The sequence below is a fragment of the Engystomops pustulosus genome, chromosome 5 (assembly GCF_040894005.1).
Source record: "Engystomops pustulosus chromosome 5, aEngPut4.maternal, whole genome shotgun sequence".
In the NCBI taxonomy this organism is placed as follows: Eukaryota; Metazoa; Chordata; class Amphibia; order Anura; family Leptodactylidae; genus Engystomops; species Engystomops pustulosus.
This window is the reverse complement of record NC_092415.1, coordinates 21,615,725-21,627,879: the sequence shown is the minus strand read 5'-3', so window position 1 is coordinate 21,627,879 and position 12,155 is coordinate 21,615,725. Positions and strand designations below refer to the sequence as shown.

General features: G+C 40.2%; 1 protein-coding gene across 6 annotated transcripts in view; it reads right to left on the bottom strand.

Annotated features, from left to right (window-relative positions):
* CSMD3 (CUB and Sushi multiple domains 3) overlaps window positions 1-12,155 on the bottom strand; it is an 804,446-nt gene that overhangs the window by 39,207 nt on the left and 753,084 nt on the right. For all 6 annotated transcript variants that reach the window (XM_072151297.1, XM_072151299.1, XM_072151298.1 and 3 more), the window contains 2 exons: window positions 11,129-11,308; window positions 10,003-10,176 (listed from right to left, as the gene is read on the bottom strand). In XM_072151297.1, the coding sequence (XP_072007398.1) occupies window positions 10,003-10,176; window positions 11,129-11,308 (354 nt within the window). The remainder of the gene's footprint in view (window positions 1-10,002; window positions 10,177-11,128; window positions 11,309-12,155) is intronic.

The window sequence follows — 12,155 nt, the reverse complement described above, 5'->3', positions numbered from 1 at the left end:
AAGAGGAGGAGGAGGAGGTGAGCGCAGCTCCCCCCCACCCCTCTCCATAGCGATGTATGTCCGCGGCGCCGTAATATGGGAAAAGATAGGACGTGTCCTATCTTTTCCCGGGCTACGGAGCGGTACGGTGGGCGCCGCGAGCCCATAGAAGTGTAAGGGAGACATATATTGGTCGCATATACGTCAGCCGTATATACGTCCCCCATACTGTAGTGTAAAAGCAGCCTTACTCCCTTACTTAACATGGCACACAAGAATCATGCAAATTATAATTATAAGTCAAGACCAATAGGGATGTACTGTCCCTTTCTAGTTCCGAAGGTGTTCAGCTGGACACAAACTGACTAAAGTTAAAGGGATGTTCCCATTTCAGCAAATTAATGTTAGTGTTTCTACTATAAAAAGTTATACAATTTTCCAATATACTTTCTGTGTCAATTCCTCACTGTTTTCTAGATCTCTGCTTGCTGTCATCCTATCCAATGTCATCCTGTCATTGTTTACTTCTAGTGGACAGAAATCTGACCATGGTCACACAGATGCACGGCTCGTTATGTCACAGAGAGTGATCAGAGCTGTGTGTTATAACAAGCAGTGCACCTGTGTGACCATGGTCAGATTTCTATCCAGTCAAAGTAAACATAGAAGCTTCCTATAGAAGGGCAGCAAGCAGAGATCTAGAAAACCACGAGGAATTGATATAGAAAGTATATGGGAAAGTTGTATAACTTTTTATATACAGGTGGTCCCCTACTTAAGAACACTCGACTTACATACGACCCCTAGTTACAAACAGACCTCTGGATATTGGTAATTTATTGTACTTTAGTCCTAGTCTACAATAATCAGTTGTAACAGTTATCACAGGCGTCTGTAATGAAGCTTTAGAGTTGATATTGATTCTTATGACAACCCAACATTTTTATAATCCAATTGTCACAGAGACCAAAAAAGTTCTGGTTGGGATTACAATGATAAAATATACAGTTCCGACTTACATACAAACTCAACTTAAGAACAAACCTACAGACCCTATCTTGTATGTAACCCGGGGACTGCCTGTAGAAACAATAACATTAAATTACTGAATATGGAACACCTCTTTAATGTCTGGGTTTGGGGCCCAAACTATTATCGTATATACTCGTGTATAAGCCGAGTTTTTCAGCACAAAAAACGTGCTGAAAAACCTCCCCTCGGCTTATACACGAGTCAATAAAACAAAAAAAAATTCCATACTCACCCTCCGGAGGCCCGATGGTCCGCGTGGCTCCCGATGTTCGGCGGCTCCTCTTCTGTCTTCCCTGCAGCTGGTCTTCGGTCTCCGGTCTTCTCTGTGTTGTATCAGCTGGCAGACACGCATCCACGCGATCTGCCGGCTGCGCACAATATCACATGACGGTGTCGCCGCTGATGACGTCATCAGCGGCGACACCGCCATGTGATATTGTGCACCAGCTGGCAGATCGCGTGGATGCGTGTCTGCCGGCTGATACAACAAAGAGAAGACCGGAGACCGGAATCCAGCCACGCGGAACGGAGCATCAGGAAGCCGCCTGTAGGTGAGTATGAAAGTTTTTTTTTAAATGTGCTTGGCGAACGGGCCTGGAGGCTGCATACATAAGGGGGCTGGAGGCTGTATACGTAAGGGGGCTGGAGGCTATATACTTAAGGGGGCTGAAGGATGTATACATAAGGGGGCTGGAGGCTGTATACTTAAAGGGGCTGGAGGCTGTATACTTAAGGGGGCTGGAGGCTGTATACTTAAGGGGGCTGGAGGCTGTATACTTAAAGGGGCTGGAGGCTGTATACTTAAGGGGGCTGGAAGGCTGTATACTTAAAGGGGCTGGAGGCTGTATACTTAAGGGGGCTGGAAGGCTGTATACTTAAGGGGGCTGGCAGGCTGTATACTTAAGGGGGCTGGCAGGCTGTATACTTAAGGGGGCTGGCAGGCTGTATACTTCAAGGGGGCTGGCTGGCTATGTACTACTGGGGACTTGCTGGCTATATACTGGGAGGCTGTGACCAATGCATTTTCCACCCTCGGCTTATACTCGAGTCAATAGGTTTTCCCAGTTTTTGGTGGTAAAATTAGGGGCCTCGGCTTATACTCGGGTCGGCTTATACTCGAGTATATACGGTAATTCAATTATTTGGGTACAGACCCGAACATTACGGTTTGGACACACCATACACCATCTCCTCAATGACAGAGAGTTGAGTTTCATGTGCAGAGGAGATGATTGTGAATGATTTAGGGACATCTTCCCTCTCAGTCCTGTCTTGTCCCACTTTGAATGTTGAATACATGATGTACACATATTAAGTTCTATATAATTCAGTTTAATGGCTATTACATCATTAGACTGTACTTCCTAAAGAGGATTATTCATATTAATCGAATTAATAATTGCTGAAAAATTCTGACTCTGAGATCAGGTCACGGAGAAGAGTATTACATTTCTCCATCAATTTACCTTTTTACTGCGTAATGTAAAGTTTTTAATTAATACAGTTACCCCGAGGTCTTCCATGATGCGGCCGCTAATGGATGGATGTGCTGCCATGGGAACAGCTGCTTTACATTTGACTATAATTAACAGTTAATCTTTAACATGAAGTCTTAATATGAGACATTTCATACCTAATTAATACAGATATTTTCCGCTGTTGAGATTGGATTCTCGATCGATCCGGCAAGAATATGATCTTGATGTTGAATAGACAGAGATACTAAGCACTTTAATCTAAGAATGGACAGAACTTTCTAAACTTGCACCCACTGGGGGACATGTATCATGACGAAAGCCATGCATTAAAAAAAGTCTATGGAGATAAGGGGCCAAGGGCCAAGGACAGAAAGGCTTAGCCCAAGGCTGGAACTGTTGGCATTGGCTTAGTGCTCACTTCAGCAACGCTTCTGCTCCAACTGGAGATGTAAATGATCATTTTAGTGGGTGTTCCACAGAAACGAAGAGTGAAAGAAAGGTAAGTACAGTTTATTTTTTACCTTCTTCCCCTCTTAAGGTCCCCAAGGGATGTTCCAATGGAACTTGTGGACCCCATTAAACTTTACCACACTACAAAGGCATCCACTCCAAGAGATGGCTGCCTACGGATTTGACCTACAGTGAACCATGATGTGGGGGACATTAAAAAATACCAAGCACATCTAGACTAACTCTTAGCGGGAAACAGACATGTCCATCCTTACCTAATAATAAATACTACTAATGTAGAAGACTTTACATGTTCCAATTCACATCTCCGCCATTGTGCACCTCTATTGAAGACACTTAGAATACACACTCCTCGATGCAGTACCTCTTATAATGTATCCACCCCCCATCACTTGGATAGGTTAAGCCATTCAGAAAAATACTGTATTTTTTGAATTATAAGGCGGACAAAAAATCCTTTCATTTTCTCTGAAATCAAAGGTGCACCTTATAGTCCGGTGCGCCTTATATATGAACCGTACTCATAGACAACACGCCTTGAACTGTGCACAGGTCTGCCACCTGCTGGTCATTCATCCTTATAATCAGGTGCGCCTTATTATCCGGTGCACCTTATAGTCGGAAAAATATGGTCACACGTTATAATACAGTTAAATGCATGGGCCGGCCTCACCCGAACACAAAACTTTTAACAAAGTTGCCCCAGTGTTTAATACAGAGACTTGACATGGAAATGAAATGAAGAATATTCTAGAATTTATTCTTCTTCTGTATTTCTCTTTGAACTGTAAAATAAATTATTGCTCCGTGATACAAAGTAACAAATGACAATTCCATTGTTATTATATCTTCTATTTTCTTGATACAAGTTATGAATTATTTTCAGCTTATAACTGCAACACTAACTGCAAGTCACCAGGTTATCTCTACCTAATGGCAAATATATTATACTTTCAGCCTGGGTGTGACAGAACAAGTTCTTTATTTCTGACTCGATTCTGAATTGATTACATGGAAACGTCTTGCAATAAATTAGATGTACCAGGTGTGATTATTTTTTTTTATAAAGCATGCAGGAAATTACCTGGAATAACCAAAAAACTTCCTATGTTGAAAAGTATATTACATTTGGTGAGTCTGAATTAAAAACCTGTATATATAAGAAGATAGCTAACATTTGCGATCAGTGGGGCACATTTACTTACCCTGTCCAGTCGCGATCCCACGGCGCGTTGGCCGACGCTGATTCGGGTCTTTCGGGATTCACTAAGGTCGTGCGCCCGATATCCAGCAGGTGTCGCTGCTGCGCCGAGGTCCGCCGGAGTTCACCTTCTTCGTCCCGGTGTATGTGAGTGCTGATCTTGCGACACAAATTCTTTTTTAAATTCCGCCATTTTTCCAAATCCATCGGGTTGTCCGACGGCCACGCCTCCCTATTTCTGTCACATGAAAGCCGGCGCCGATGCCACACAATCCGATGTCGTGCTCCAAAATCCCGGGGCAATTTGGCGTAAATCGGAAATATTTGGGAAACCCAACGAAAATGCGTTTGATTAATATAATCTCCCCCTCTCCAATCGGGTTTAACCTTTTCTATACCAAATACTGTTACTCCTGTTACCCTACCTGCATGCTTCTCTGCAAAGTGTCGGGATAGGGGATGCCCCTTTACGTTCTTCTTGATATTCCGTAAGTGCTCTCCTATTCTGCATGTCATGGTGCGGTTTGTTCTACCATAGGATCCATACAGTCTGTTGTACCGGCATTTTACCCATATTTTTGGATGAACCATAATGGAAGAAGGCCAACTTTTTGGAAAAGCTTCTCCAGATTTGTTATCTCATGGGTAATACATGAATTTACAAAGCAAAAATAGCAAGTACAGTATAACAGCGGTTTATCTCCTGTTATAGACATTGGTATTAGGCTCCATCTTCTCCCAAAGGATCTCTCCAATTACATGTTAATTTAATTGTCTGATATTGGTACTTCCAATAATCAGTGAAGGGTTATATCACTCCTTCTAGTCTACTGACTCTGGATTATAGAGATGTATCTGTGTGTGTTTGTTGAATCATTTTCTGATTTCAGAAAGAGAGGAAACTGCCAAATATGTAGAAAACAGCCATAAAAAGGCGTCCTCCAAAATGTCACAATGAAAGATCAGTAATTAGATTGATCATGGTTGTCATTCATCTGTCTCCATGTATAAAACCTACACAGTTCTCAGAATAGTTTGTGTGAGACACGTAATAATTATGTCTGTGTAATCTTCTCGCAAATCCCCAAACACAGGGACACAAAGACAAGTGCTCGCTCTATATATACTGTAGAAAGATGGATTAAAGAATAGAGGGGTAAATATGAGCTCAAATATATAGGTCTCTACAGAAGATAGATAGTAGGTAGATAGATAGATAGATAGATAGATAGATAGATAATAGATAGATAGATAGATAATAGATAGATAGATAGATAGATAGATAGATAGATAGATAGATAGATAGATATTAGATAGATAGATAGATAGATATGAGATAGATACATATTAGATAGATAGGAGATAGATAGATAGATAGATATTAGATAGATAGATAGATAGATAGATAGATAGATAGATAAATAGATAGATATGAGATAGATACATATTAGATAGATAGGAGATAGATAGGTAGATAGATAGATAGATAGATAGATAGATAGATAGATAGATAGATAGTAGGTAGAAGAAAAGAGAGAAAGATTGAATAGAGGTAAGTAGATAGATAGTATGTAGGTAGATAGATGATAGAGAGAAGAATAGTTGGAGAGAAAGCTAGAGTGATAGATAGATAGATAGATAGATAGATAGATAGATAGATAGATAGATACGAGAAACAAGCAGCACTCCAGGGCGTCAATGGTCAGGTGAAGAAAGTGAAAATGCTTGATTCCATGCCTTTTTCAAGCCAAGTGACATAGGTGAACAGGATGTATATATACCACAGGCAAGTGATCACATGATCAAAATAAGCCCCACCCCCCTGAATTAACATATTGTGTCATGATATCAAGACATAATGCTCCTAAGGTAAAGTAGGTAAATAGATAGATAGTAGTTAGAAATATCTATAGATAGATAGATAGATGATAGATAGATACATAGATAGATAGATAGATAGATAGATACATAGATACATAGATACATAGATAGATATGAGATAGATAGATAGATAGACTATAGTTGATATTAACTAGTTAGAGTCAATTTCTTGCTGTTTGTGCTATGCTTTCTGTTAATTGGCAATCATGGCTGACAATTAGAGATGAGCGAGTATACTCGTCCGAGTATACTGCTCGGTCGAGTATTAGCATACTCGGACCGGCTCGTTACTCGGACGAGTATCTCGCCGGCTCGAGATCGAGCAGTAAATTAATAAAATAAATTGAATAAAAGTATTTTTATTGTAAAAAAAAAATATTACACATGTTTCCATATGTTTTACTTGTAAGAACACATTGAAATAACACTATTCTTCACTTTGCAGGTGTTCGCGCGTGTCTACCGCTAAGTTAGGAGATGTTCGGAACATCTGGAATGTGAAGAATATTGTTCTTTCAATGTGTTCTGCACTTAAATGGTCCTGTGTTCACTGTTTTTAATGTTTTAATTCTATTCTTCACTTTGCAGCTGTGCGCGCGTATCTCCGAACCTATCGGGAGACACGCGCGCACACCTGCAATGTGAAGAATAGAATTAAAACATTAAAAACAGTGAACACAGGAGCATTTAAGTGCAGAACACATTGAAAGAACACTATTCTTCACATTCCAGATGTTCGTGCACATCTCCTAACTTAGCGGTAGACACGCGCAAACACCTGCAAAGTGAAGAATAGTGTTATTTCAATGTGTTCTTACAAGTAAAACATCTGCAAACATCTGGATTTTTTTTTTTGCACTGTTCAGTTTTATTAAAAAAATGCTCGGGTCTCCCATTGACTTCAATGGGGCTCGTTATTCGAGACGAGCACTCGAGCATCTGGAAAAGTTCGTCTCGAATAACGAGCACCCGAGCATTTTAGTGCTCACTCATCTCTACTGACAATGTATATAAATATATGTTTAGACTTGTATAGAATTATATAGATATCTACTATACATAAATAGAATAATGTAGAAAAATAGCGACTGGTATCAAAAATTGATAGCCTAGACACAGTCCATCCAATGTTTATCGAAAACAAAAAGTAGCAGCATTCCAAAATAAGCAATGAAAAAAGCTTAAAAAACTTTTATTACAATAGTCTCCACAGCAACGTTTCGACCCACTTGACTTGGAGCCTTTCTCAAGCTAGAGTGCTGCTAGTTTTTGTTTCTGATATACCATGAATAAAAAGATTTAAGATAGATAACATGAAAATGGGATAAATTAACAAAATGACATAGATACTACGGACAAAAAAAGAAAGAAAAATCTAATTAGATACATTAGATCTAGATAGAAACTGTAGATATGAACCAAATAGATAGATTTCTGCATCTGACTACGTGCACGTTTATTTGTAGTCTGTAACCATAGAAACAAAGGTTTACATAGGAGGTGTGTGGGAAATAGGTCCTTTTAAATAATTTTTCTTTTGCAAAGGGGTTTTTCTGGATGACTTATTATGACTCAGCGGCAGTGACATCACCTCCTACACGTCACTGCTGATGCCAGTGATTTTCTCCTAGTAATAGGAGCCTCATCACTTTTAACCCTTGCCAGGACAAGAAGCAGGAGGAATTGGGGCGGTGTTACTGGGATGGAATATCCAAGACTCACATGTCTTCTATTTTATATTTTACACCTCCCCAGTCAGTTTTCAAGTCCCTTTAAGTATTATATACCTGCTTTTCAATCAATAACGTAGTCATTAGCCCATAGACATACTGTAGCTCGTGCTGTGTCTAAAGGAGGAACAAAACTTTGGTTTTTTTGACCCTCCACAACCCCCTATAAGAAGACACTTCCTCCTCGTGTTATTGTTTTCAAGGTCTGTAGACGTTGCGCTCCCGGCCATGCTGCAGGCAATCTCGTAAGAAGCACATTGCAGAAAAACTCTAAAAAAATCAAATGCTAAACATCAAGAAATATACAATAAAAATGCACTTTTTATGTTTCAGAAATTTCCCAGTACAAAGTCACTTTAATTTTTCAGCCGAGCTTTAGTTACCAGGAAATAATCGGGAAGTTAGACGAGGCAATTTGGGGTTAGATGCATAAATTACTCACTAAATAGAAGGGAACAGTTTGGAATCAGATCAATAGGAAAAGCAGGAGGTGACATCTCAGATGTGAAGGCTTCTTTTTGGACTAATGATATGTGACTACAAGAGACAATATAGAAGCCTTGCATTCCATCGCTGCTACTTTCTATGGAAACCTTAATGGTGTGAGTAATTACAATATTCCCTAGCAACAGCTTGGAGATTGCTAACTCGCTACATTATAATATTGTGCCTATTCTATATTTCAGGGACCAAAACATGGATTCTATACTATTTAAAGGGAAATTGTCATCAGGATCACATATTTTCACCTAATATCTAGTTTCTATAGCCTGTTTAATACTTAATAGAATTACCAGTTCCATTAACCTTTAATAGTAGAAAGAAAATAGACTTGGCTCCCTGCTAGTAAACTAAATTGAGTCACAAAGTCATCATCATTATCTTCACGCTGCTCTAAAATGTCTACTTCCTCCCCCCTCCTCCCCCCTCCTACATTCGAACATGAGCTGATCCTGTGATGTAACCAAATCTCTGTCGGTTCACGTCTGTATGAAGGGAGGGGAAGGAGGGAGCAGGAAGTAGAGTTGTTAGAGCAGTGAGCAGATAATGATGAGGAATCCCGGACTCAATGTAGTTTACTGGCAGGGAGCTAGATAGATGTTATTAAACTTTTAAAAATGAGTGAAATAATTAATGTTAATTATAAAAGAACTCTGGGAATTTGTATTAACCTGTCATTAGGTGAAAATGTGTGATCCTGATAACAGGTTTGCTTTAAAGATATGGCAGGGGGGCAACAGACCTCATGCCCTGCCTTTGGGGTGCAGCAGGTTTTTTTTTAGTTTTTTAAGCTCCATAGATGCCATCATCTCTGCTAGGCAGCACCATCTTGAAGATGTTATTAAGTCAATTGGCTCAAGATTCAATACTACATGATCCCCACTGATCACAAAATTAGGGTTTCTGTTGCTTTGCACTGATACTCCATTTACTGGAAATGGATCTAGTAGCTCCATAGCCCCATTAAGACTGAAAAAAGCACAATTATTGCTTAACCTGTAGAACCATTCATTCATTTGCGAAAAGTGATACCCTATCAGTCGGGGCCCCAGGAGTTAGATGCCCCCCCAACAATCACCAATTCAATATTTTCAAAATAATAAAACACAAAATAAAATGTATACATGCAGTTACCCCAACTAAATTATATGTAAATGACTAATTATAGTTTCTAGATATCATTATAATCTATTGACCAAATATATAATATAATTAGGCTTTGAAAAAAGAAAACCCATGTTGCCACAGTTAATCAGCGGTTGGCAGTGAATTATTTCTGTTTGCTTCCTATGGATAAAAGAATTTCCTATCACCAGACCCATGGTTAGTCTTTCCTCTGCCTGAGGAAAAGCTTTAGCTTAGTCCTACCCAATCTAAAACACTACACGCTTGTAGTGCCGAAAATTTCTTGTTGGCTCCCTCCTATGGCACCTAGAGCACCATAAGACTCCCTTTCCCAGCTAATTCCCAGCCTTTACTCTTTTTCACTGCCGAAAACGGAATTATCTAGATACAAGTTTGTTTTCCAATATGTTTTTGTTTTAGATATCAGTTTATTCTGATTATTTGTATAAAAAATATTGCTGAAAATTAGATGTTATTGTAAGGCAATGTTGCGGTAGTCGGAAGACCTTAAGTGCTCTTTATGTTCTAGAGAAGATAACACATCAAATGCAGAGAAAATGTATAGAGAAAAAGACAAAGAGAAATAATTCAGGATATTACTCACGTAAACACTGCGGAACTTCTCCACTCCAGGTGCCATTGCCGACGCAGGTCAGTACAGCGGGGAAGGACAGTTCATAACCCGGAAGGCAAGCGTAGCTAATACTGAAACCCCAATCAAAATTTGTTCCCTCAAGCTTTCCATTAGAAACCTGAGGCGGATAGGGGCAAGCAACAGCTGCAAGAGGACAAAGACAAAACATAAGATATCAATTTTCGACAAATAAGATGTATCCACATATACATTTAAAATACACTTTATGTATTAATGTTATTTTTTTCTGCCTTTGTATAAGGTAGAATATTATAGTGATAGAATATGCCAAAAGGTGGATATGCTATTTTTATGTTTAATGTTGGGCCCACTTATTGTTCAGTTCTGCCTGAATGGCAAAGCAACGAGCCAATTGATTTCTGCTCTGCTGTAGCCATAGTTGGACGAAAACTGAAGATCTATCCCCGGTTGTTAAGTGGGGAACTGACACAAAACCTCCAGACCAATCATCAAGTAGAAACAGCCCATGGAGCCAAATACTTTTGGTTCTGTGTTCCTTTAGCAGACAAAACCTGTAACTACAACTGTGGCTAATATTTTCTTGCAATGGGAGCTTTGGCTGAAGTTGCAGCTTATGGTGCTACAAAGGAGAAAATTGGTGTTGAGCGGACCCAAACCGCAAAGTTTGGGTTCATACCAAACTTTGAGGGTTCTGGTACCACGAACCCAGCACCAAACTTCTGCACCACACGTGACCTTTTCTAAAATGGAAGTGACAACCCTCCCCAAAATGGTCAGAGGTATTTAAACACCCTCACGGGTGCTACTGGTTGGGGTCTGGGTTCAGTACCCGAACACAGGTAGTTTTTTAAAATTCAGTTTCGGCAACCCAAAATCCTAATGAGCCCGCTCATCACTAGTAATAATTATAAGAACTAGGTGTTGGAATTGTGAAGATTGCTCCAACTACTTAGCAGGTCCTCTTAGCTCTCCCCAACAGAGTAAATTCTCTACATTGCACCTGTACAAATTGCACTGGGCATACAAAGAGCAGAATGAACATAGGAAAGGAAGCAAAAGAAAAAGCCAAACAAAACCAGAAGATGAAGAATATATTTTATTGCTGACATCTTACCTTTACAAACAGGGATCACTCCACTCCAAGTCCCATTACTTGTGCATGTGCGTGTGAATGAGCTCTTGGGATCCATCGTGTATCCAGGTTGACAAATATATGTAACATTCTGTCCAACAATGTAATCTTCTCCATATCTAATACCATTGGCTGGGACTCCTGGATCACCACAGCTAATGACTGTAAGGTAAAGGTGTAATGTATGATTATAATTCTCACATAAAGTAGCATCTACAGTTGAAATATATTTATTTATTTTAAATCCGCTACCCACAGGCACCACTGTCAGGAACTCATCAAAAATGGACTAATCCACCTCCTATTGAAGTGATCGAGGGATAGAAAAATGGGTTCATATTTACCACCCTGACTTAGCTGAACTGAACATAGGGTGGCTGTTCAGTTAACTGAGAAAGGTTGCAGGTCAATTTTTTTTAACAAAGAAGCACAGTGGGGGAAGACTGGCATTTTCATGAGGATCTTGACACTTCCTTGCCCTGGTGCAGCATGTGCCTAATTTATTACATGGCACAAGCCTAGTCATGATTTAGGTGAACTGCTTTGACAGACTGCAGGCCCAGTTTTCTGGAAAGAAATAATTCCAGTGGAGGGTGAGGTTGATGAAAATCCTTAATTTGGGGAAAAAAACATTTGGGGGCTCATTTACTAAGGGTCCAAACGCCGCACTTTCGCCGCGTTTCCCAAATATTTCCTTTTTGTGCTGAATTGCCCGGGTTTATGGCGCACGCGATGGGATTGTGGCGCATCGGCGCCGTCTTGCATGCAATAGAAATTGGCGGGTGTGGCCGTTGGACATCCCGACGGATTTGGACAAACCACAGAATTTAAAAAAGGAAATGTGTCGCAAGATCAGCACTCACATGCACCAGGAAGAAGAAGGTGAAGGTGGACCTTGGCGCAGTAGCGACGGATGCAGGAACTCGGGTGCATGACCTTAGTGAATCGCAGCAGACCCGAATCCTCATCGGACAACGCACCAGGGGATCCCGACAGGACCGTGTAAGTA